Raw genomic sequence first — 27,383 nt, forward strand, 5'->3', positions numbered from 1 at the left:
CTCCCCTCCACCTTCGAATATGGGTGAGGTGAATGTGTATCCCCCAGGCAACAGTCAGGAGGAAACGTGAATTTGGTTGTTAATTCTCCTGGCCTGTTTGGACGGCTGTAGCCCCTCACGACTTCAATCAACAAACCACTTAAGGACTGCTGAAGGAAGAAATATGAACCCTGGTGGTGGATTGAAGACCTGCCATTGAGACCTTCTGGATGGGTCAAGGAAGTGCCTAAAGAGTGGGTGCCGGCATCTCGGAAGAAAATCCCAGATACCGTAGTGGAGCACCCCTTAAAGAAACGACGCAGCTCCAAGATTCTTGATGGCACAGAGGAAAAAAATGTGTGGGGAAAACCAGATATTGGTGACTGAGCTGAAAAGTGATTTGGAAGAGTTGGAGTCTGAAAAAGCTTTAGAAATATCTGAAATATATTTTGCTTATTGTCTTTTAAAAGATGTGTACACAAGAGAGATATGTGATAAAAAATATATCTAACTGCCCAGAGAGCTTTTTCAGTAAATATAAAAGCTCTTAGAGTTAAGATAGTAAATGAAGATGTCATCATCAGCATTTTTTTTTAATAGTATGTAAAAATATGGAGTTGTCTTAGTATTAGTGGCATGTTCGACTTAATGAATCACAGTACTGCAGTGGTGATGGGAATTGTTAGAGGTCCAGGGGAGGACTAGTGGCCATGATAGTGTAGTGGAAAGAATATGGATTTTGGAAGCAGTGGCAGCCATGAGGCACCCCCAGATCGCCCGCTTCAGGGAGTGGAATCGACCATTGGGCCCAGCTGCTGTAAGGTTCCATCGCTGCATTAGTGCGAAGGCCATGGGTCCCAAGTCTGTCCCCAGCCAGTGAGTGAGCACAGCAGGGGTAATAAAGCAGGCTCATTCCTGGGGACTCTGGAGTCCTCTGACAGGCAGCCTTGGCTCGAGGAGTCCCTGATGGTCTGGTGAGACTTTTTCTAGAACTGCACTACAGTCTAACATGCATCCACCCCACCTTCCTTCTTCCACTGTCTCCTTCCCCTGGGGCCAGACCTGCATTGCTTGGCTCTTCCAGCGTGCCCTGGCCTCCCTCTCCCTTTTCTCTCATAGACATTTCCCCTAATAAATTTCTTGTATTTCGAACCCTGTCTTGGTGTCTGCTTTTTAGAGGACCTGGTCTAATCCAGACGTAGACTGTTCTGAAGGAGAGAGAACGTGTCCATACGGGAGACTCAACGTGGGCCTTCACAGTGACAGTTATTACCAGCAACTGGAAATGTGGCATTGATCCAGAAATGCTGTTCTTTATATTATCTAAGTTTGTGAGAGAATCCCACTTTGTTCATAAAACAAGTATGTTTGAATGCCCATTATGAGCTGGGCAGTGTTCTAGCACCTGAGCATACGGTGAGGACTTAGGCCCTTTTCCAGGATGAGGTGCTTAGCTCGTGGCTGCATAGCAGAAGGGGAGCTGTCATGGGCCTTTCTGCCCCAGGCCCTCCCTTTTCTCTCTTGGCCACTCAAGGAGCCCAGGCCTCCCAGAAAGACTGGAGAGCTCGTCTCTTTGTTATTGGTCAGAAGTGTAGGTGTTCTTTTCTGAATAGTTCTCCTTTCTACTTCTGTCTCTGTCTGTCTCGTATTTTCTTTCTTTTTAATTTTTATTGGAGTAGAGTTGATTTACAATGCTGTGTTTCAGGTGTACAGCAGAGTGAATCAGTTATACATATACATATATCCACTTTTTTTGGATTCTTTTCCCATGTAGGCCATTATAGAGTATTGAATAGAGTTTGTCTCATATTTTCTTGATTCAGTAGTTTATTGCCTTCTTATTCATGAGGTTCCAATTTCTACTTGTGCCAGTGGGTAATACCATTCACCTCAGAAATTAAAATTTTCTTATTTAAAGCTACAAAACCACCAAATCTCCAGTTCTCTCATGATGCTTTTACAGCATTCTGACAGCTTTATCTTTTACTCCGGTGGGGTTTTATTCCTTCTCATGATGTTCTGCCCAAGTATGTATTTTGTCTAAAAAATCCAAGCCAGGTCTTTATGTCCCTCAGGCACAGAGGGAATGAGGCTCAAGGTTAAATATCCTCACATCCTTATTAGGTTAACTCACTCCTAATAAACCCAATAGGTTTTGTTTGAAGATTCTCGATTTTTCCTAAGAATGATTTAAAACACCACCAAAAACCTTTACTGGTGGGGTCTGGTTTAAATAATCTGAGTAAAATTGGTACTTTTTTTCGATTAATGTCCTTCAAAACTGATGCTCTCTTCTCCCCCACGAACGCTAAGATATTTGTAGAAGATAGGCATTAAGTAAATCTTAAAATTTTGTGATGCAATGACCTAACATCTTTTTTGAGAGCTAGGTCATGGCCAAACCTCGAGGGAATTAACTCAGCGGATGTTGTCAGACCTTGAGCTCAAATCCTCTTGTTTTGTTAGGTGTCAGGCTATTCAGAGTTTAGGATTGAAAGTTGATAAAAAAAAAAAAAAAAACTCGGGAGTTTTAATTCTTGGACTGTCTGAATGAAAGCATAAGTGTGGTAAGTGAAGTCATGAATTTGGAATATATGTCAGTATTTTACAAATTACGGTTCCTAGGCTTTTCAGTGAAATTGCCTTGGTCTGAAAGAATCAGACATTCAAGGAGACATTTCATATTAACTGGCTCCTAAATTTCAGGTGTAAACTCTGCAGAATTAATGGGCAGTCCCTCTGCACCTGTGTCCCATTTAGAGCTTTGTGTATGGGTTCATTAAGACGCTCTCCAGTTCTTAGCTTGTGTTTGAGCTATTAGCACTATAAAATTTAATTTCATTTTTACATTAATTTTTTTTTTTACCAGGAGGGATCAGCTTAGCCTGTGCTGTGCTTAAAAATAAAATGTCATCCAGGGATTTATTTATTTTGAAGTTAAAACTGCTTCTAGCATGATATCCTCTTCTTTGTTTTACTTAATTGTGTTAAGTAGACAGAGAACAGGTATTATCCTTTTTTATAGTTGAGAATATGCAGGCAACAAAAGAGAATTATTTTTCCTATGGTCTAAAAACAGAACTAGTTAGGACAAAGGCCAAGTGAGAAAGTGTTGGCCTTCTATTTGTCTCTGCATCAGAGTTCTTTTAGAAAAACCAATTGTGGAACTTTTTCATTTTTTGCCAACATTAGAGCCTTTAAAAAAAAAGTAGGAGGACTCTATTCTTCATTTAAATTTCCCTTTAAGATTTGAGCCTAGATTGATGGGGGAAGGTATAGCACAGGGAGAGACTGGTTAGACGGAGAAAAAGGTAGCAAAGGATGCATGTGGATGGGGAGTAATCTCATTAATTAAAGTGAATTGGTTTAATCAGGAGAAAAATCTTCTTTAGGAATATTGAGAAGGATAGTACTGAAATCAGTTTGACAAGATTGCTTAAGGTTCTGAAATTTAAAAATATTAATCTGGATTCTCAGTTGCATGGTCTGAACAGAAAGGGAGTTTATTAAAGAATATTAGGTAGCTTACAGTATCTTCATCAGTTTTGGGGAACCGGGAATGATGCTGAGAGTCGCACTACAGAGCTGGGCTTGGAGAAGACGGTCACCACTGTTGCCACCAGGTGTGTAGAACAATACAGCGTGCACCAGTCAACACCACTGCCCCTGGTGGTTGTTGGTGGAACTGCTGCATCTGGAAGGAATAGATGCTGCCACCCACCAGAATCTCTGTTCACTGTTTTTTTTTAAGCACTACCTTCCAAATCGAATTCTTGAGTGGGAGCATCTGACTAGTGGAACTCTGGCCAGGTGCCAGGACCTGATGAAAGATGGCAGGGAAAGCAAGTGTCTGTGATTTTCAGCTTTTATAGTAGAAGGTGGGTTTTGCCCTATTTGGGAGGAGAATTCCTCAAACATAGGAAGGGGTTTCAAATACCAGGTAGCCCAAAAGGGCAGATATACACTACCTATAATGTTTATGCCTGATTGTAAGGCAACACCATTTTCCCATGAAAAGATTAAACAAAAAACTTTTGGATAGCTTGAACTTACACACTTTTAGGTATGCATTTATGTGTCTGCTAGATAATCAGATGTGTATTTTCATTAGTTAATTAAGTATGTGTCTGTATTTAAGCATTAAATTATCAATGTATACTTTAGGAATATTTTCCCCATTTATTTCATGAAAAAGTTATTCCAACTCTTGACGACTTTGACATTAGTGTGTTTATCACGGACACATTCGAAATTTTTCAGCACAGCTTTCCTCGTGGCCACATCTGTCTGAGTTCTTTGAGATACAGCCCCTTTTAAAATATCTTTCTGATGCTTTCATTGGAAATTTTATCTCAAGCCACAGGTACCCCCTTAGAGCACATTTGGACAGTCTCATTAAAAAAAAATTACCCCTGAGATGTATTTTTGTGACTTTCTTTTAAAAAAAATTTACTTTATTGAAGTCTAGTTGATTTACAACGTTGTGTTAATTTCTGCTGTACAGCAAAGTGATTCAGTTATACATATATGTACATTCATGACTTTCTTAATGCAACTACTTAAATTGTTTTTTTTGTTTGTTTGTTTTTTTTGCGGTACGCGGGCCTCTCACTGCCGTGGCCTCTCCCGTTGTGGAGCACAGGCTCCGGACGCGCAGGCTCAGCGGCCATGGCTCACGGGCCCAGCCTCTCCGTGGCACGTGAGATCTTCCCGGACCGGGGCACGAACCCGTGTCCCCTGCATCGGCAGGCGGACTCTCAACCACTGCGCCACCAGGGAAGCCCTAGCTTGTTTTTTTAGAGTGGTTTTTATGATATTACTGACCACTTAAAAGTGTTCAGTAATATTACTCACTTATTTGAGGTCATCTCCTGAATGATAAATAAATCTCTTAAATTTCTTAGCTTCCCCTTGTGTTTGTAACCCAGACCTGTTTGTGAGCTCTAAGCAGCTGAAACTAGATGTGATTGGGCCCGTTTTAGGCTAAGATTCCTCAAACAATTCTTTGTTCATCAAAATAATGCGGAGTGCACTCCTTCAGGAGAGTGTAAGAATTCTTATATAGGGCTAAGTCCCTTTTTTCCTAAGGGACAAGTTTGGGAAAAATATTCCTTATGTTCAGATATGTATGAGAGTTCCTTGACATCCTTTCTCAAGGTTCTGTTGCAGGGAAAAATAAGAAATATGTCTTTGTAGAATGGTTTCTTTGCTGCTGTTCTTGACGTTGGAATTGGAAAGTCGAGTTTTTGCTTCAGTCTAATGAAATGGGAAGTCTCTGGATGGTCATGGGAGAAAATTGTGGAAATTGTCCTTTGCTTTCAGATTATGCATTCCTTTGGGGTCAAGAACACATGGAATCCAGGCTTAAAATAACGAGGGCCGTGGGGAATGGACATAATTCCTTCTGTTTCATTAAACTCAGTCTGTCCTTGTTAGTGATGAGTGATTAGGAAGGCAGGATGTCCGTGCTTCTGCTGGTTTATTCATTGTTTGACCTGGACTGAGACTTGAAAACAATCACTAACGATGTCCTAGGATGCAGTTCTGCCTTTGTTGCCTTTTTACTGAATATGGGTTTCTGGTCCTAAGCCCCGTTCTCTTTAGAATATATCAATACATCAGAACTTAGCCTTTGATCTCAAACGTGAGGGAAATTTAAAGTAGCGGCAGCGGTTTCTCCCTGCCCCTTGAGTCTGAGTCTCTTCCGGTCAGCTGGTATTGTCAAGAGATTCTCAGCTTTGGCTTAAACTGTAGGGGTAGGTAAAGATATTACCCTATCTTTTCTTTCCCTTTTAGCGCCACCAGGGAAGCCCCTATTTATAGATTTTTTGATGATGGCTATTCTGACTGGTATGAGGTGATAGCTCATTGTAGTTTTGATTTGCATTTCTCTAATGATTAGGATGTTGAGCATCCTTTCATGTGTTTGTTGGCAATTTGTATATCTTCTTTGGAGAAATGTCTATTTAGGTCTTGTGCCCATTTTTGGATTGGGTTGTTTGTTTTTTTGATATTGAGCTGCATGACCTGCTTGTAAATTTTGGAGATTAATCCTTTGTCAGTTGCTTCATTTGAAAATATTTTCTCCCGTTCTGAGGGTTGTCTTTTCATCTTGTTTATGGTTTCCTTTGTTGTGCAAAAGCTTTTAAGTTTCATTAGGTCCCATTTGTTTATTTTTGTTTTTATTTCCATTTCTCTAGGAGGTGGGTCAAAAAGGATCTTGCTGTGATTTATGTCATAGAGTGTTCTGCCTATGTTTTCCTCTACGAGTTTTATAGTGTCTGGCCTTACATTTAGGTATTTAATCCATTTTGAGTTTATTTTTGTGTTAGGGAGTGTTCTAATTTCATTCTTTTACAGGTAGCTGTCCAATTTTCCTAGCGCCACTTATTGAAGAGGGTGTCTTTTCTCCATTGTATATTCTTGCCTCCTTTATCAAAAATAAGGTGACCATATGTGCATGGGTTTATCTCTGGCTTTCTCTTCTGTTCCATTGATCTATATTTCTTTTTTTGTGCCAGTACCATACTGTCTTGATTACTGTAGCTTTGTAATATAGTCGGAAGTCAGGGAGCCTGATTCCTCCAGCTCCGTTTTTCTTTCTCAAGATTGCTTTGGCTGTTCGGGGTCTTTTGTGTTTCCATACAAATTGTGAACATTTTTGTTCTAGTTCTGTGAAAAATGCCATTGGTTGTTTGAGAGGGATTGCATTGAATCTGTAGATTGCTTTGGGTAGTATAGTCATTTTCACAATGTTGATTCTTCCAATCCAAGAACATGCTCTATCTCTCCATCTCTTTGTATCATCTTTAATTTCTTTCATCAGTGTCTTACAGTTTTCTGCATACAGGTCTTTTGTCTCCTTAGGTAGGTTCATTCCTAGGTATTTTATTCTTTTTGTTGCAGTGGTAAATGGGAGTGTTTCCTTAATTTCTATTTCAGATGTTTCGGCATTAGTGTATAGGAATGCAAGAGATTTCTGTGCATTAATTTTGTATCCTGCTACCCTACCAAACTCATTGATTAGCTCTAGTAGTTTTCTGGTAGCATCTTTAGGATTCTCTGTGTATAGTATCATGTCATCTGCAAGCAGTGACAGCTTTACTTCTTCTTTTCCGATTTGGATTCCTTTTATTTCTTTTTCTTCTCTGATTGCTGTGGCTAAAACTTCCAAAATTATGTTGAATACTAGTGGTGAGAATGGGCAACCTTGTCTTGTTCCTGATCTTAGAGGAAATGGTTTCAGTTTTTCACCATCGAGAGCGATGTTGGCTGTGGGTTTGTCATATATGGCCTTTATTATGTTGAGATAAGTTCCCTCTATGCCCACTTTCTGGAGAGTTTTTATCATAAATGGGTGTTGAATTTTGTAGAAAGCTTTTTCTGCATCTATTGAGATGATCATATGGTTTTTAGCCTTCAATTTTTAATATGGTGTATCACATTGATTGATTTGCATATATTGAATCCTTGCATTCCTGGGATAAACCCCAGTTGATCATGGTGTATGATCCTTTTAATGTGCTTCTGCTTGCTAGTATTTTGTTGAGGATTTTTGCATCTATGTTCATCAGTGATATTGGCCTGTAGTTTTCTTTCTTTGTGACATCTTTGTTTGGATTTGGTATCAGGGTGATGGTGGCCTTATAGAATGAGTTTGGGAGTGTTCCTCCCTCTGCTATATTTTGGAAGAGTTTGAGAAGGATAGGTGTTAGCTCTTCTCTAAATGTTTGAAAGAATTTGCCTGTCAAGCCATCTGGTCCTGGGCTTTTGTTTGTTGGAAGATTTTTATTCACAGTCTCACTTTCGGTGCTTGTGATCAGTCTGTTTATATTTTCTATTTCTTCGTGGTTCAGTGTCAGAAGGTTGTGCTTTTCTAAGAATTTGTCTGTTTCTTCCAGGTTGTCCATTTTATTGGCATATAGCTGCTTGTAGTAATCTCTCATGATCCTTTGTATTTCTGAAGTGTCAGTTGTTATTGCTCCTTTTTCATTTCTATTTCTATTGATGTGAGTCTTCTCTCTTTTTTTCTTGATGAGTCTGGCTAATGGATTATCAATTTTGTTTATCTTCTCAAAGAACCAGCTTTTAGTTTTATTGATCTTTGTTATTGTTTCCTTCATTTCTTTTTCATTTATTTCTGATCTGATCTTTATGATTTCATTCCTTCTGCTAACTTTGGATTTTTTTAGTTCTGCTTACTCTAATTGCTTTAGGTATAAGGTTAGGTTGTTTATTTGAGATGTTTCTCATTTCTTGAGGTAGGATTGTATTGCTATAAACTTCCCTCTTAGAACTGCTTTTGCTACATCCCATAGGTTTGGGGTCATTGTGTTTTCATTGTCATTTGTTTCTAGGTATTTTTTGATTTCCTCTTTGATTTCTTCAGTAATCTCTTCGTTATATAGTAGTGTGTTGTTTAGCCTTCATGTGTTTGTTCTTTTTGCAGACTTTTTTCCTGTAATTGATATCTCGTCTCATAGTGTTGTGGTCAGAAAAGATACTTGATACGATTTCAATTTTCTTAAATTTACCAAGGCTTGAGTTGTGACCCAAGATATGATCTATCCTGGAGAATGTCCCATGAGCACTTGAGAAGAAAGTGTATTCTTTTTTTTGGGATGGAATGTCCTATAAATATCCTCCATCTTTTTTAATGTGTCATTTAAAGCTTGTGTTTCTTTATTTATTTTTATTTTGGATGATCTGTCCATTTGTGAAAGTGGGTTGTTAAAGTCCCCTACTATTATTGTGTTACTGTTGATTTCCCGTTTTATGGCTGTTAGCATTTTCCTTATGCATTGAGGTGCTCCTATGTTGGGTGCATAAATATTTACAATTGTTATATCTTCTTCTTGGATTGATCCCTTGATCATTATGTAACGTCCTTCTTTGTGTCTTATAATAGATTCACAATTTTTAAAGGTTATACTCCATTTATAGTTATTAAAAAGTATTGGCTGGGCTTCCCTGGTGGTGCATGGTTGAGAGTCTGCCTGCTGATGCAAGGGACACGGGTTTGTGCCCTGGTCTGGGAAGATCCCACATGCCGCGGAGCGGCTGGGCTCGTGAGCCATGGCCGCTGAGACTGCACGTCCGGAACCTGCACGTTCGGAGCCTGTGCTCTGCAATGGGAGAGGCCACAACATTGAGAAGCCTGCATACTGCAAAAAAAAAAAAAAAAAATTGTCTGTATTCCTCATATTGTACAGTGTATATCCTTATACCTTATTTTATTTTAAAATATTTATTTATTTAAGTCATTCATTTTGACTAATCTGGGTCTTAGTTGTGGCATGTGGACTCTTAGTTGTGGTATGTGGAATCTAGTTCCCCAGCCAGGGACTGAACCCAGGCCCCCCTGCTTTGGGAACGTGGAGTCTTAGCCACTGGACCACAGGGAAGTCCCTGTTGTCTTTCTTTAGATTCCACATATAAGTGATATGTAGATTCTGTCTTAAAATGAGAAGCCCCAAACGAGCCAATATAAAAGTGAGTGAGGTTGTGGGTGGAGTCTGTGTGTGGTTTCTGTCATGGTGACCTTGCCAGCTCTCCGGATATTTGGACGACTGACTGTCCTGAGCTCCAGTGACTCTGCTTTGCTAGCGTAGCCTAAATCCTCATGAGGAATTTTCAGTGATGAAGGACTGTCCTGGTACATTTAAACTTGTAGCCACCACAAACTTAGCCCTCTACATTATGCAGTCTGATCACTAATAATGGAATGTCATAGACTTTTAAATTTCTCAGGAGTGGGAGGAAGCAAAAAACCTTCAAACAGAAGTGTTCTGTTAATGAATATGATAGACCCCTTTGTTGTTTGAAGCCAACCCTTTTGCTATTTCCCTGAAGAAAGGGCTGTGTTGGGGCTAGGTTGCACATTTCCCTGGCACTTTGCCGCACCTCCTCTTCCCTGAAAATATTTATGGAGATCTGGTGTGTTAATAAATTTAGAAGTGATTTAATGGCCGCATTGGCAGGGTGAGATAAAGCAGTTCAGTGTGTTGTTCATTTTGTTTCTGGGTGGGGTGGAAGAGGGAAATGAAAGACTCACTTTTTCCTTTTTGGAAACCTAATACTCTGCTCTTCTGTTATCACTCTTGTTCTCTAGGCATTAAGTGTCACCGAAACCCTGATTAAACCCTTGGAGAAATTCAGAAAAGAGCAACTTGGAGCCGTCAAGGTTTGTGTCTAATTTGAGCACACTTGTAAACAGCAAATACAGACACCTCTGCTGCTTGAGCCGTTCACTCGGTTCACATTTAGCAGCTTTGAAGGAGATGTTGGAGTCCACCATCTGTTGTTTTATGTTTCAAATGTTCTTTGTCCCCTTTGGAGGCATATGAAATTGAAAGCAAAACAGTTTTTTGGACTGGATGGTACAACCTCTCGTAATCATCTTTGGCTGCATCTTTCCAAGCAGAGTTTTAAAAATATCTTTAAGCAAACAACACGTTTACTCTGTATAGAAACATCTTATCTCTGTAGGAAGGGCAGTGATTTCCATGCCTGCCTCAGCTTGATGGCAGAGTATAGCATCATACTAAGGTTTAAGTTTAGAAATGCTGCTACACCAGCATGCCATTGAAACTAGAAAGAGAATATTCGGTTACAGTAAGTCCTCTACATACGAACCTTCAAGTTGCAAACTTTCAAAGATGCAAACGTGCGTTCGTATGTCCAATCATGTTAAGTTAGTTGACGTGTCTAAGATTACTGTACTGTAAGATTAAAAATGTTTTCTTTATTTTCTGTTTGTTTTTTATGTATTATTTGTGTGAAAAGTGTTATAAACCTATTACAGTACAGTATTATATAGCTAATTGTGTTAGTTGGGTACCTAGGCTAACTTTGTTGGACGTACGAACAAATTGGACTTATGAATGCGCTCTTGGAACACAACTCATTTGTTTGTAGGGGGCTTACTGTTTTGGGATGTATTTCCTTCAATTTAACACAAGTTTATTGAGCATCTGTTATGTGCCAATATTGTTATGGGTGCTGGGGATTCAAAGGTGAGTGAACCACAGACTCTGTACTCAAAGCTCTGGGATGTAGCCAAGATTTCTGGGAATAGTGCAGTGACTTTGCCACTGGGAGCCTAGGATGTATTTAGCAACTTCTAACGTCTGCTAAGTAATAAGCTTTGAAATTAACTCAGAGGAGTAATTTCCACCAGCCTCTCTTGAATGTTGTGCACGTACTTGAGGGAGAAAAAGTAGCATTTCTGTGTTGTTGACCATTTTTGGCTTGGCCTAAGGAGAAGGGAATAACATCAGTTTTAGGTAGGGAAGAGAGATTTTATATTTGTATTTTTTTCCCCCATGCATTGGTGATGTGAGGTTTTTTTTTTTCCTTTATCTTTGTAAACAAACTATTAAAATCCTTTTCTACGAATAAGCATTGTGGTCTCCATGGCCATAGCTATACATATGGGTCCAGAGAGGGCCAGCTTTTTAGCTGCTATTTTTAGATTCAGTTCTCCTTTAAGTGACCTGTTAACATATTAGACACTTCTTTTTGGCATGATATTTTACAGTTTTTAATGAAGGGCTGTGTTTTGAGGGGAGGTCAGTGGGGGTACTCCCCAAGTCCTCTTCCTGGAATTGTTTGCTGAGCTACATGAAGCTGGTTTGTGTCTGCTGGCTTTGTAGCAGGACATTGGGGGTCTGGCTTCACATCTGTGACCCTGGGCAAGTAATGGCTTTAGTTTCTTACCTGTAAGATGACAGACTGGGGATCTGACTGCTCTATTTTGCAGTTTTATGATTCTGTTTCCTCTGATCTTCATAGGCTGTCTTAAAGCTTGAATAATCTTGGTTCTTTCTCTTTGAACATTTCATGGCAGGTATTGAATGTAAACATTTCTTATTTTTCTTATTTTACTTGGATGATGGTCGGGAAGGATAAGGGTTATATTATGTAAATGAAAAATGAATGTGATGTAATTAATAGATATATTTCCTTTTTATTTACCTACTGGGTTTTTAGAAACTTCTGGCCTTGAGTTTTCTACTGACTCCTTCTCCTCCCCAGATTTGCCCAGCTTCTCATGTTGTGCCTGTTCAAAGTGTGCTTGACCCTTGAACAACTCAGGTTTGAACTGTGTGGGTCCACTTAGACGTGGATAGTTTTCACTAGTAAATACTACAGTACTACAGGATCCATGGTTGGTTGAGTCCACGGATGTGGAACCGCCTGTATTGAGGACCGCCTGTAAGTTATACTCGGATTTTCAACTGCTCCTAGGTTGGTGTCCCTAATCTCTGCATTGTTCAAGGCTTAACTAACTGTATAGCCTAGCCTGCAAAGCAGCTTGCAAAATAAATTGCCATATTAAAAGGTTAAATTATTTTAATACTTTGTCTATTGAGCTGTTTAATGGCCACATTCTATCCTGAAGTCCCATTTCTTTCTTTCTTTTTATTATTATTATTTTAAAACATTTTCTCCCCTCCCCTCCCCCCTCCTCCCCTCCCCCTCCTCCCCTCCCCCCTCCTCCCCTCCCCCCTCCTCCCCTCCCCCCTCCTCCCCTCCCCCCTCCCCTCCCCTCCCCCCTCCCCTCCCCTCTCCTCCCCCTCTCCTCCCCCTCTCCTCCCCCTCTCCTCCCCCTCTCCTCCCCCTCTCCTCCCCCTCTCCTCCTCCCCCTCTCCTCCCCCCCTCTCCTCCCCCTCTCCTCCCCCCCTCTCCTCCCCCTCTCCTCCTCCCCTCTCCCCCTCCCCCCTCTCCCCCTCCCCCCTCTCCCCCTCCCCCCTCTCCTCCCCCCTCCCCCCTCTCCTCCCCCCTCCCCCCTCTCCTCCCCCCTCCCCCCTCTCCTCCCCTCCCCCCCTCCTCCCCTCCCCCTCCCCCTCCCCCCTCCTCCCCTCCCCCTCCCCCCTCCTCCCCTCCTCCCCTCCCCCTCCCCTCCCCCCCTCCCCCTCCCCTCCCCCCCTCCCCCTCCCCTCCCCCCCTCCTCCCCTCCCCCCTCTCCTCCCCCCTCCTCCCCTCCCCCCTCCCCCCTCCCCCTCCCCTGCACCTTATAGCATGCAGGATCTCAGTTCTCTGACCAGGGATCGAACCGTGCCCCCTGCAGTGGAAGCACAGAGTCTTAACCACTGAACTGCCAGGGAAGTCCCCCATTTCTTTCTTTCTTCATTGTATTTCTGGCTTCAGGTTTATGAAGGGTGTATCCTACGCTCTTGTTCAGTACAGTGTATGTGTTGGTTGTCACACCTATTGATGTTATCTGGGAGAAGCCTTTTTTTTTTTTTTTTTTTGGCGGTACGCGGGCCTCTCACTGCCATGGCCTCTCCCGCCGTGGAGCACAGGCTCCGGACGCGCAGGCCCAGCGGCCATGACTCACGGGCCCTGCAGCTCCACGGCACGTGGGATCCTCCCGGACTGGGGCACGAACCTGCGTCCCCTGCATTGGCAGGCAGACTCCCAACCACTGTGCCACCAGGGAAGCCCAAAGCCTTTTTTTTTTTTGGGACGCGGGCCTCTCACTGCTGTGGCCTCTCCCGTTGCAGAGCACAGGCTCCGGACACGCAGGCTCAGTGGCCATGGCTCACGGGCCCAGCCGCTCTGCGGCATGTGGGATCCTCCCGGACCGGGGCCTGAACCCGTGTCCCCTGCATCGGCAGGTGGACTCTCAACCACTGCGCCACTAGGGAAGCCCAAGAAGCCTTTTTTTAAACTGGTAGTTTTGTATATTAAACAGTAGAGAAAGGTAGTTTTCTAGGTTATATAGTGATATATAAGCATCTGTCTTTTTCATTAGATTGTTAAATCTTTAAGAGAAAAATCTATGCTTATTTCTTTATTTTGTACCAGCCTCCACTCTGTCTTACTGTAATGTATTTAATAAATAAACCAATTCTACTGTTCTTCTATTCTATTCTGGAAGAACCAGGAAAGGGTTTATAACCTGGATATTTGATGATTTTCTCCATTTGTGCTTTCTAAACACCAATCCTGTTTTGAAAAGTGCACACTCTTGTTCCAGTGGTGTATTTACTTATGTGGGATGCTTAAAAATAACTTTTTTCTCTTAGGTTAAAGGTCTTTTGTTAAATACCATGAAGCAGTTTTCATGTGGGGAGAAAAAGACAAAAGTCTTTAAAAGTTGACCGCAGAAGAATTTTTTAGATACCTTTGTCAAAATGTTTATCTTTTCTTTCCCTTCTACTTTTTCCCATCTGGGACCGTCCTGTCTTTTGCTTTTATATGCAAGATCTTTCAGTTTCGTTTACTTCTTCAGTTTCCAGCATCCCAGTGACATGTTTAATTTGTGTTTTTAAAATAATTGAAACTGCTAGGTGGCTTTTGTAAACTGGATTTTTTTAGGAGCCCCCAGGTCTTCTTTTCTGCTGTTTCACTTCTATTTGGATATGTTCCCTGTCAGTCACATCACGTTTGGTTTGGGCTTCAACCTCCGTCCTGTAGGTTCTGCTGCATTTTCTCATGTGCCTGCTCGGTTCTTGTCTCTGTTTAAAGAGCCCCATTTCCCACTGCAGGACACAGTCGTTCTGTGCTGTGTCCCATCAATTCAGAGTTTTCTTCACAGCCTCTCTTAGCTTTACTTCCACGGAAGTTCTTTTCCCTTCCCCAGAAGCTTGTCACTTATTCCTAAGTATCTGCATAACATTTTGTCGATAACCATTGCTCATTAAATGTCAGTTTAGCCACAGGAAACTAATACAGGCACCAGACAACATTGGAGCCAAGTGCATTGTGTACAAACTCCAAGAAATACTAGAACTTGCTAAGAGTTACAGTGGGAGAATTTAAAATTGCTTTCTCTGAAAGGGGAAGCATGCAAATATCAAAAGGATACCACGAAATGATACTGATAATTTATAGAGCCTATTCAAATTTGCAAAGAGCTAATTACTATTTTAGTCAATAGAATAAAAGGTTTAACCAGAAGGCTTAAAAAATGTTTGTTTCATAAATTATACCATAGTAGCTCAGCCATTACCAGACTCTCACCCCATATTTCCTTTGTATTTCTTTTCAAGACTATGCCTAACGACTAAATGTTTAATAAAAATCAACTTCCTGAGATTCTGTAAATGACTGCCACATGTGCGTTAAAAAGCAAATTTATTTGAATAATTTCTCAAATTATGTTTGATAGAGCAGAAAAAGTGTGATTTAATCACATTTCTTTCACTTTTAGTAATAACCTTATCAGGACTATCATATGGCACAGTGCGAGAGGCCTTGGGATATACAGCGATGAATTAAAACACTGGTCGGCCTTTAAGAAATTGGCAAGTCTGCGTGGGTGACGTCAAAAAAAAAGCAATAAAAATGCACTTTGGGGGGCTTCCCTGGTGGCGCAGTGGTTGAGAATCCGCCTGCCGATGCAGGGGATACGGGTTCGTGCCCCGGTCCGGGAAGATCCCACATGCCGCGGAGCGGCTGGGCCCGTGAGCCATGGCCACTGAGCCTGCGCGTCCAGAGCCTGTGCTCCGCAACGGGAGAAGGCCACAACAGTGAGAGCCCCGCATACCACAAAAAAAAAAAAAAAAAAAAAAAAAAAAAAAAAAAAAAAAAAAAAAAAATGCACTTTGGGGCTTCCCTGGTGGCGCAGTGGTTGAGAGTCCGCCTGCCGATGCAGGGGACGCGGGTTCGTGCCCCGTTCCGGGAAAGATCCCACGTGCCGCGGAGCGGCTGGGCCCGTGAGCCATGGCCGCTGAGCCTGTGCGTCCGGAGCCTGTGCTCGGCAACGGGAGAGGCCACAACAGTGAGAGGCCCGCGTACTGAAAATAAATAAATAAAGAAATAAAAAATTAAAAAATGCACTGTGAAAAGTGCTCTAATACGAGTAAGCATCGGTGCTCTGTAGGTGTCCTATCATCTTGGCTTTGGAGCGCCAGGAGAGTCTTTCAGGAAGACCTGATTCTCCCTCGTTTGGAATCCTACTTCTGCCCCTTAAGTAGCTCTGTGATTTGGGGCAAGTTACTTAAGGCCTCTGAGCCTGTTTTCTGATCTTTAAAACGAGACTTAGGACACCGGTCTCTGAAGGTTTTTTGCGAGGCTTCAGTGCATTTGCTAACATATTTCTGGGGTCTAGTGCAGGGCCTGGCATATACACAATTGCAGTTCTTTTAGGATCCCCTTTGTGACACGCTCCATATCAGCTTGCCGAAAAGAACTGCGCAGGTTTTTGTCCACTCTGTGCGTGCCGGGTTCAGGCACTGTGGCTTGTGGCCCCCCTGGCCAGATGGTGCTAAGGTGGTGGATAGGTGACTCGAGAGCAACGGCACCAGAGCCAGCGGTGGCCCTTTGTCCGGGTCGGTGTCGCTGCGCTATAGGCTTCTCCCTTCCCATGTCCTCTGACCGATATCTCCTGGGCACCTACTGGGTGTGCGGGTAGAGGCTGAACTCGCGTTGCCGTGGAGAGGCTGAAGGAACTTAAAGGCAAAAGGGGGTGGGGGGTTGGGTAGGGCAAATGAAGTGTCAAGGAGGACTGGTGACATTGGTGCAGGAATTGAGGGAGGCGGCTGTCTCCCCACTGGAGGAGACCAGGAGTGCTTCATGGAAGAGGTGGCATTTCCACCGCCTGGTTTGGGAGTAAAGGCTGAATTTCCAACACCCTGGACTATAGGGTGTTGGTGGGCCAGGGGAGCAGAGCAGGAATTGCAAAGCTCTGGTTGGCCTGGATATACAGGAAAAAGTGCTCCTGCCGCGTGTGCTGTATGTGCTGTGAACCTTGTTTCTTGCATGTGCAGCATTACCCCCGCCTTTTTATTTAAATAAAGAGGGAGAAGGAATTGGAATGTCTAAGAAAGTATTTAAGCTCCTGTCTGGACTAGTGAGGCCTTATTATTTACTGTTCATAGTTTGAAAATAGGTCTTTTCATTTCCTCATCTTAGAAAATTTGTGAAATACCAAAAATATTTTAAAAAGAAAGTTACCTGGTAACTTAAAATTTCCCCTTCTTCTAAAACAAAGCAAAAAATTCTAGTACCCTGCAGAAATGTGGACAGTTCACAGGTGTGTTCAAACTTTTGTGAATTCTTTATATGTTCTTTACTCATTTTTCCTTGGAAGTGTAATGTGTGATTTGAGGAAAAACTTGCTCGATAAAGAGTGTTAGGAACGTTTACTTCTTTTCTTCCATATTAATTGTATCTTCTCCCTGCCTGTTGTTTGCCTTTTACCTTATTTATTGTGTATTTTTGATATCTAGAAGTTCTTATGGCTTCTTCCATTTCTCTTTTGCTCAGAAGTTCCTTCTCTGTTCTGAGATCTGATTGAAAATACTCTTTTTTGGCTTCATTTTTTACTTGTGACTCTTTCAGTCCATCTGGAATGAATTTTGATTTGAGACATGGTTCTCTTTTTATTTCCAGCTAGTTAACCAGTTATACCCACACCATTGGTTGAGTAATATTTTTTTTATCCAGTGATTTGTGATGAAACCATTATATATGTATATATATGTATGTTTACTTCTAATATATTCAAAAAACCTGATTATTTATGTTTCTTAGGTTTTTTAAGTCCCTCTACCATTTATACCATGTACATCTTATTTGCCTAATTATGCTGTTTTAAGTAATAGCTCTTCACTGTTTTTTGTTGTTTTTGCATGTGTGATTTTATAACATTACAAGCTGACTTCCCATGAGTCATCTTTAACTTGTAAACATTTTGTTTGGCTTACTCATGTTAAAACTGAAAAAAATATTTTTTTGTTGCCACCATTTAAAAATCACTCGGTTTTCCAGCTGTTCCAGAAAAATCAGAAGACAAGGCCTGTGTACTGGGCTTATATTTCCACATGGCAGAAATCTGAAGGAGCTCTGTTATGGCTGCCTGCCTCTCTAGAATAGATGTGGGCTACCTGATTTGCCCTTGCCTCCACCTTTCCTTACTGAGTTTTACTTCCAGCTTGACTCAGACTCACTTGAGTAATGCTGTTTCATAAAAACGTTTTCATTATATTAATTTGATCCTTGATAGAGCCTTTTGTCTCATATTGCTCAATTTATTATATATATATGTATACACACACACACACACACACACACACACATACATATATATGTATCCCATATTGCAGTGTTGAAGTAGAAAGGTTCCATTCTTTATTGAATGCTGCTTGAACACAATCCCTTTTAAAATTCATTTTATTTAAGTGCCAAAAGTCATATGAGTACAAAGAAACAGAGTATTCTATAGTGACCTTGAGAAGAAATGCAAGGAGAAACAATGATCTGAGTCTTAAGATTCAAAAACAAAACACAGTAGCATTCGTATAATACCATACCAAGTACGAACAATTGTATTTCCACTCTAATTGGTGGGCGTGATGTTGTTTCTTGGCTAAATTCTTTCTTCACAGAGCCTTGATAGAACCATTTTCTTTCATTCCCAACCTAACCCACGTGCTAATTTACATACCCCACTATTGCTGCGTGTGCTGGGGTGTTTTGAGTGCTCACTTTAGTATTGCTTCCTTTGTCCCCCTCTGTGATTCGGATGAAAACAAAGCAGTAAAAACGTTTTCAGTATTCTCTGGTAAGTACTAATCTGCAAAGATAGCACGTTTAACCACACGATCTCGCTTTGCAGCGTACTTGGCGGTAAATGCAGCTGTGTCACCTCCATTTCTATCTCATTTAAACCTGAGAAACTGATGCTCAGATAATGCTGTGACCCTGGGGCAGTGTCACACAACAGTGCGTGGCTGCTGGAACCTGCGTCTCTGACACCTAATCCAGGGCATGCTCTGCAATTTGAACTTTTAAGAATTGTGGAGATTTTGAAGTAGTGGCCATATGTTCTTTTTAGTTTATTTTCTGTTAGTCATTAAAATCGTTCAGGAAGTGCGTCATAATGAAAAGCAGAAAAGAGAGTAACCGTGTAGTATTAATGCCTTAAGCTTTTAAAAAAAATAGTTGTAAATTAGACCTAGGGCATAAAGAAAAAAAAGTGCTTCTGTTTCAACAAAAGTTTGACTATTCTCATACATAGGCGAACCGTAGGATCACAGAATTTTAGGATTGGATCTAAGAATGAACTAGTACAAAACCAAATCCCTGATCTTTTCAGTAGGAAAACTAAGGTTCTGTATTGTTAGGTGTTCCCGCCCCACCCCCTGCCCCCTCAAAAGATGTGCAGCTAGTTGGTAATTAAACTTGGAGTAGAAATGGGAAGAAATATCAGTTCCCGAGTCTGTCTCTTCCATCAGCATGGGGATTAATTTAGGGTCTTTAGGTGGGCTGGCAGAGCTCCCTTCCTGGCTTCTCACAATTTTGTAGTCCCGTGGAGTGAGAAAATGATAATAAACGTGAAGAAACAGAATTTCTGTGCTTTATTTACTCCTTTTGCTTAATAGGGAAAAGATCATGCCAGAAAAGGCTGGGAGAATCCATTATTTTTGACCTAGAAAACAGAAGTTGGAAAACAAGGAAGGGAATGTTCCTTTTCAGGCGGGCTTGGAGAGTTGGTGAGAGTTTGAAGTTAATGGAAACATTTTGACAGCATGAGGACATCGCGTGTGCTCATTGGTGCTCCGAAATGTTTATGAAAAATCTCCTTACCTTTGGCAAGCAGTGTTGGGGAGATACTCTGTCTTCGCTGCCTTAAAAAAAATTTGGTTCCTTGTGCGATAGGGAGGGTGGGAGGGGAGGCTCAGGAGGGAAGGGGATATGGGGACCTATGTATGCATATGGCTGATTTACTTTGTTGTACAGCAGAAACTAACACAGCATTGTGAATCGATTATACTCCAATAAAGATGTATTTAAAAAAATAAAAATGCACAGGGAACTCTATTCAGTACTCTATAATGACCTTTACGGGAAAAGAATCTAAAAAAAAGAGTGGATATATGTATATGTATAACCGATTCACTTTGCTGTACACCTGAGAATAACACAGCATCGTAAATCAAGTATACGCCAATAAACATTTGAAAAAAAAATTAAAAGCTACTCTAGCAAAAGGAAAGCAAATGCTGTTTCTAGGCAGTGCCTGAGAAATGTTTGTAATGTTAACCATAGGATCTCGGTACAAGTATGTCAGTATTATTTTAAGCCTTGTCGACCTATTGCTACGTATTCTAGACAGTGTTAAAGAAATCACCCCTAAGGTTTGGGTGAGTAGATGACATTCCTGGTCAGAGGATTTTATTGTGATATTCATACTGGACAATTGGGGAAGATCTTTTAAGATGTTTCCTACTGCCCCAGTGGTGATGATGATGATGTTTTTTTAATGTAGATCAAAACTTACTCAGTTTTAAGTGAATTCCATTTGTGCCAAAGTCTGTACTGTAGCAAGTTTGCTTTTTTAAACTTTATGTTCTTATTATGTGTTCATCTTAAAAAGTTTTTGTGTGTGTGAATGGAAGGACAAGTGAATGGCATTAATTCCAAACACTGATAAGGTATGAAGAGTTGAAAAATAACAGGCTTGGAAAAAAGCCATTAAAGGAAAAAAAGAAAAAATAAGTGACTCTTCAATCCTAACGCTGTCTTGATGAATAATAAGCAGTATGGCCTGGGTGCAGATAGATTTTCCAGATAACTCCTTCACACTTCGTGGTACTTTCTTTTATTTTCAGATATTTTTCATATTTTGAGTTTCCCAGTGGATTAATTATGTGTATGCCTTTTTCCCCCCTTTTTTAATCACAGTTGTCTATGTTTTTCTGATTTGTAGGAAGAAAAAAAGAAGTTTGACAAAGAGACAGAAAAGAACTATAGCCTAATAGATAAACATTTGAATTTATCAGCAAAAAAGAAAGACTCACATTTACAAGAGGTATTGTTTTTATTTTTCTGTTAACTTGTTTCTAAAATTCAGTAATCAGTGCATGTCTTTTTTTAAAAAAAACTGTGCTTTTCTTTTGAAAACATTTCATCTAGGATTATTAGAGGTGGAAAAAATGACCAGGTATCACCATGAATAAAAGAGCTCTTTTGGAACAAGATGTAAAATAAGACCTCTTAGAGTGATTAATGCGGTGTGGATTCATAGTATTAAAAGTTTTGGTTCTGAGTATATTTTCACAGGAACAATCATTTTAACTAGCATAACTGAGAACAGATATATTATTTTCAGGAATAGATTCATTAATTGGCTTTCAAGATTTCTTGAAGAAGTGAATTGAATAAGCTCCTACACCATTTGGCTTTTATGTGAAGGCATCATTAATCTTACTTAACACTGAAGATTCACGAGTTTTCACCTTCCTTGGAAAGAGAGCATCTGTTTTACTTGTGTTAATAGACTCATTTTTTTGTTTTTGGAGGGAGCTGTATGTAAGAAGAAAGGAATTTATATCTTGTCTCTCATTTTCTCTTTCTGTATCTTAAATCCCCTGTCACTCGTTTTTCCTCACACACTTGAATGGAAACTCAATTGTTTACAATTTGGAACATATACTTTCCTTAAACATAATGCTGTTTGCAGCTGTAAGGATCTTGACTCATCCCACAAAAGTGTGATTTTTTTTCTTCCTTTTTTTTTTTTTTTTTGGTGGTTCGCGGGCCTCTCACTGTTGTGGCCTCTCCCGTTGAGGAGCACAGGCCCCGGACGCGCAGGCTCAGCGGCCATGGCTCACGGGCCCAGCCGCTCCGCAGCACGTGGGATCCTCCCAGACTGGGACATGAACCCGTGTCCCCTGCATCGGCAGGCAGACTCTCAACCACTGCGCCACCAGGGAAGCCCCATTTGTTTGTTTTTAAACACATAAGGAATCCAGGCGTGATGTGCCACTATAATATACACTTAGTGAAATATCATCAAAATGACAACATTGTAGAATAAACCTGGGTTATGTTTAAATGTCACAGATTTAGTTGCAAACTCTGTGTGTGTGTGGTGGGGTTATTTTGACATTACCTACACGTCACGTTTTCTTTTGTCTCACTAGTACTTTTGACGGACGTTTAGATGGCATTTGACGTCCTGTGAAAGAGAGCGGCCCTTTTGTACCATTTGATCCTTACTCCAATACTGTGGGTAGGGCTCCGTTCTCTCCTCCTCCGTATTATGTAGGAAACCATGCACTTTTTACGTGTGCTCCCTCATCTTCTACCCTCTGTCATTTTTGAAGTGACAGCTGTTGCTCTTCGAGGCTCTCTTTACGCTAGCTGTGTTCTACCTCTCTTCTCCCCTTATCTCTGTTTTCAGGTATCCTGAAGGGTTTTTCATGCGCTGGGTCAGTTTCCTTCTCCACTTCACTATCTAATGAGGTATCATTCTACCTGTCGTTTAGGCAAAGTCTGTAAAGTCAGTCGTGGCCCTTTCGCTCTCACCCCACATCTAGACCATCAGCCTATATCTTCTTTAGCTTCAGAATACTCTCGGAATATGGCCAGTTCTCCTGACTCCCCGCCCCCCGTCACCCAGGCATCTCTCGCACAGATTACTGCAAAGGCCACCCTGCTTTCACCAGGGTGTCCCTACAGTTTGTTTTCTTTACAGCAGCGGAGTGAGCCTTCATGTTGCTCTTCTCTAAATACTCCTAACAGCTCCCCTTAGAGGCCCTGGGCCCGCCCCGCCTGCCCTCACACCCGCATGGCTGCCTTGCTCGGGCTTGGTTCCATGCTGAGGGCCTGGGCTTTGTTCAGGCCTCTCCCAGATCTTCATGCCTCCCTCTTTCACATGGTTTTCCCAATACTCTCCACTCAGACTTCTCCTTACTAGAGAAGTTTTCCAGCCATCTTCTTTAGAGTGTCCCCCTTACTCTCCTTTATTTTTTTTTCATACTCTGACAGCCATTTGACTCACTATGTATTCCGTTGTTACATGGCTTCTTCCCATCGGACGTAAGCTCCTTGCAGGCAACAGCTGTGTTCCATTCAGCACTCTGTCCTCAATGCCTAGAATAAGACTTGTCAGGGAATAGGCACTTAATAAATATTTACCCAATGAACAAGTGTGAAGATTGTGAGCTAGGGCTTCGACAGCTTCCTCATTCCCAAAGATAATTAAACTCCAGATGGGAAATTGGAAGAGACCCTCAAGGAGAATCATTTTAGTTTCACTTAAATTCCATATTCTTGGCTGTCTTGCTCTGTTTGCTCTTTACAAACATACAGACTCCCACTTGACCTGGCTTTCCATTGCAAGCGTGAAGGCCGTAAGGGGGATGCTCTTTAATGGGAAAAAAAGGTTAGATTTGGATTTTGGTTACTTCTGGCAGTGGCTAATGCATTGCTAATCTTCAGTAAGTTGAGGTACTCAAGAGATTAATACAGGTTGCTGAGACTGGTGCTGAACAAAGGCACAGAAACTTGTTATCTGTTCTTTCCTCTTGTTTCCAGTGAAAATAACAGGAGGAAATTACGGCGGACACCAGGCTGGCAATTTTAGTAATTCTGTTAATACCTTTACCTGTAGCTCTGTTTATTGGGCACAGTGGCTTCTGCCTCCATCACAGCCCGAAATTCTAATTAATATTTGTACTAGAACAAGAATTGGATATTCGAGAACCTTCCGTGACTGCTGATTTTTGAAGTATATTTTTGTCTCCTGATGCCAATTAAAAATTGGCACTTGCCACCTGTCTCTACAAGGATTAAGTCACTAGCCTAGCTCTGAGGAACTAACTGCTCCAGGGCTATAGTCCTCGTTTGGCCCCAAATCAAACTGAACTCACAGCTCGCACGTTGTACAGTTTCTTTAAGTCGACACTGAGTCGTCAAATAATTATGTTTCAGTAAATATGACCAGAGAAACAGATCCTTTGAATATCTTTGTGTGAGTGTGATCTACTTCCTTTATGCATATTAACAGCAGGAATGGTCAGAAATGAGATGATAATGAAATTGAAATTGTATGTTTGTTGAAAAAAAGTGACTTTTGCTTGGTGTAGTAAAAAGCATAGTCCAAATGTGTGTTTTCCAACACCACCAAGCAACTGACTCCACTCTGACACTACCTGGAGACAGCATCAGATCCAACAGGTTAAGGGCTCAGTTGGACAAGATTGCCCCACTTCTGACTAGCAGATGCAAACTGTCATCTATAGAATGGATAAACAACAAGGTCCTACTGCATAGCACAAGGAATTCTATTCAATATCCTGTAATAAACCATAATGGAAAAGAATATGAAAAAGAATGTGTATGTATGTATAACTGAATCACATTGCTGTACACCAGAAACTAACGCCTTGTAAATCAACTGTAATTCAGTTAAAAAAAAAGAAAGGCTACCCCACTGCCGACATCAGTCCCAAGTCCTGGTTGTTACCTGTGCTTCTGACTGGCTACAAGTAAGAGGTTCCCATGACCCCTTTCTTGCCAGAGTAGCTCACAGAACTCAGAAACATTTAGTTAAGTTTAGCAGTTTATTATAACAGATAATATAGAGGATACGGATGAACAGCCAGATGAAGAGGTGCACGGGGCGGGGTCTGGAAGGGGTCCCAAGTGCAGAAACTTCTGTCCCCATGGAACTGGGGTACGTCCCTCTCTAGGCAAGTGGATGTGTTTCCTGTTAACCTGAAATACATAGTCTGCTGGGTATTTCTCCAGCCAAGATGGGTTTATTCGGGATCAGCAGAGAATTGCAGTTTAGGGTCTGCAACCGTGGGGAACCAAGGGCAAGTTTCTGCACGGCAAGGGAAGGAGAACACTTTTCGTTGAGAGGGGAAGAGAGTTGAGAGGGCTGTAGAAAAGAGTCCCTAGCTTTTCTTGGGCTGCGTCCTAGCCAGGAAAGAAGAGTGGTCTTTCTTCTTGTTGGGCTCTGCGATGGTCTGAAGCCATGTGAGCTCCCCCTCCTGGTGAGTCTTCCGTTTATTAATTTTTTTACCTTACCAACCTGGAAGCTCATGAACTCTTGTTCAAGAGTTGTTACAGAGCTTCCTTTGTAGCGCTCCCCTCTTCCCGGAAATGGGTGGATAGAGCCGAAAGTTCCAACCCTCTAATGAGTGCTCTCTTGGGGCCCTACCCTAAGTCACCTTGTGAGCATAAACTCAAGTATTCTCAAAAGGGGCTCCTTACAAATGACTAGAGACATTTCTCTCGCTCAGGAAGTTCCAAGGGTTTTAGGAGATTTGTGCCAGGAACCTGCGACAAAGACCACATACACTTTTTCTTACATCACATGTATAGCGATTGCCTTTTAGACTGAGTCAGGCTAAAGGACGGTGCTGCTAGGTATAATTTGGATGCCTGTGGCATTGTTGTAAATTATGGGTTAACGGCAGTCCCAGGGATTCTTGTGATGGATCACGCTGCACCTGGCACAGTGGATCTGAACACCCAGAACGTTAGGAAGCTGTGGATAGAAGCTGACCTGCCATGCCGGGGGTAATTGTGGTAGCACAAGCAGGCGAGAGAATCCACTGAAATTAAATTAAAAAACCATGTTGGGGGCTTCCCTGGTGGCGCAGTGGTGGAGAGTCCGCCTGCCGATGCAGGGGACACGGGTTCGTGCCCCGGTCCGGGAAGAACCCACATGCCGTGGAGCGGCTGGGCCCGTGAGCCATGGCCGCTGAGCCTGGGTGTCTGGAGCCTGTGCTCCGCAAAGGGAGAGGCCACAGCAGTGAGAGGCCTGCATAACGCAAAAAAAAACAACCCCAAAACAGAAAACCACGTTGGTAAATCTGACCCTGGTGTCATTTTCTTGAAGGACGTTTCCCAGTAACAATAACATGAAAAATCCACCCTTAACCTCCCCTATCTCCATTTTACTCAATACTCAACACACTCAGATTGTTTTTACTGAGAGTTGTGTCTGTTAACTGCTAGTGGCTGAACTCTCCATCTCTGGATATTAGAGGCATAAAAAAAAAAATCATGATTTTTATGAGTGTTAGGTAGAAATTCTCATTTTGGCTTAGTAACAAACACTCTTATTATAGTTAAACATTAATTTAAAAAGGATATGCCAAAAAAATTATTACCTGTTAGATAAATACTTTCCCCCCCCAATTAAAAACTTTTTGTGGTGGTAAAATATACACAACAAAGCATGATTTTAATCAAGCTCAGGCATGCAGTTCATTCAGTGTCGTTAAATACAGTCACCCTGTTGTCAATAACCAGCACATTCCAGCTCCAGAGCCCTTTCAACTCGAGATACTGAAACTCTGTGCCCATTAAACACTAACTCCCCAGCCCCCTTGTGTGTGTTCCCAGCCCCCGACGACCATCCTATCCTACTTCCTGTCTATGAATTTCGCTGTTCTGGGTTCCTTATATAAGATAAATCATACAGCATCTGTTCTTTTGTGACTGGCTCATTTCACTTAGCATAATGTCCTCAGGGGTCATCCATGTTGTAGCAGGTGCCAGAATTTCCTTGCATTCTGTGGCTGAATAATATTCCCTTATCTTTGTAGACCACATTTTGTTTATGCCTTCATCTGTCGGTGGACACTTTGGTTGCTTCTACCCTTTAGCTGTTGTGAATAATGCTGCTGTGAATGTGTGTGCGCAAGAATCCCTTTGAGTCCCTGCTTGCAGTTCTTGTTAGTATACACCCAGAAATGGAGTTGCAGCATCACATGGTCATTCTATTTTTAATTTTTTTTTTTAAGAGAACTGCCATACTGTTTTCCATAGCAGCTGCATCATTTTATATTCCCACCAGCAGTGCACAAAGTTCCAGTTTCTCCACATCTTTACCAATGCTTGTTATTTTTCTGGGTTTTTAAAAAAAAAAAATTGGCGGGGGGAGATAGGGTTTTTTGGATTATTTTCTGATTTTTTTTGTTTGTTTTTTGTTTTTGATAAGTGGGAGGTGGTACCTTGTGGTTTTGATTTCTATTTCCCTAATGACAAGTGATGTTGAGCATCTTTCTCTGTGCTTAGATATGGCCTCTTTGGAGAAATGTCCTGATAAATACTTCTGGGTATAAAATTAGCCGAGTTAGGAAATACAAGATGCCTTGTAAGAACGGTTCTAAGGACCAGAGGTTTCTCTACTGTTCCTCTGTGGAGCCATCCCCTCTCTCAGTTCCCTTCTAGTTAGACAAGAGAAGCTGGAGCCTTGCTTTGGAATAGTCTCTTGACCATCTGGTGCCTGTTCCCTCCCAGGGGAAAGGACATGGTGAGGACTTAGGAGCGTGACTGCCTGCAGATGGGCTTCCAGCCCAGGCCGCTCTGCAAGAGCCAAGTTCTTGAGATGTTGCCGCCACTTCCTCACCTGCTGCCTTCACTCCTGAGAGCTGTGGCGACTGGAATTTGCTCAGCCCTCCTTCCCAGGCCACTTCATTCTTAGGCGATTTGTTAATGGAAATAATGTTTATGTAGTTTGGGTTCTGCATGTGTGGTTCCACCTTGGGTGTCCGTTGTGGTTGGGTAGGTTTTTCATGAAGTGCCTTTTCCTGTTTGATCTTCAGTCCTTCGGGGTCAGTCTCATCACAGAGAGCAGCAGTTTGAAAACTATTTCTGCAGAGAGTCAGTTAGTAAATATTTTAGACTTTTGAAGATCACGAGGTCCC

At 41.7% G+C, this 27,383-nt stretch overlaps 1 protein-coding gene across 20 annotated transcripts in view; it reads left to right on the top strand.

Annotated features, from left to right (window-relative positions):
• Nucleotides 1–27,383, top strand: part of ARHGAP10 (Rho GTPase activating protein 10) — a 329,300-nt gene that overhangs the window by 89,307 nt on the left and 212,610 nt on the right. For all 20 annotated transcript variants that reach the window (XR_010840991.1, XR_010840990.1, XR_010840993.1 and 17 more), the window contains 2 exons: nt 10,091–10,162; nt 20,642–20,743. Coding sequence is in view for 15 of the 20 variants with exons in the window: in XM_067035620.1 (XP_066891721.1) it covers nt 10,091–10,162; nt 20,642–20,743 (174 nt within the window). In the remaining 5 variants the exon portion in view is untranslated. The remainder of the gene's footprint in view (nt 1–10,090; nt 10,163–20,641; nt 20,744–27,383) is intronic.

The sequence above is a fragment of the Kogia breviceps genome, chromosome 6, assembly GCF_026419965.1.
Source record: "Kogia breviceps isolate mKogBre1 chromosome 6, mKogBre1 haplotype 1, whole genome shotgun sequence".
NCBI lineage: Eukaryota > Metazoa > Chordata > Mammalia > Artiodactyla > Physeteridae > Kogia > Kogia breviceps.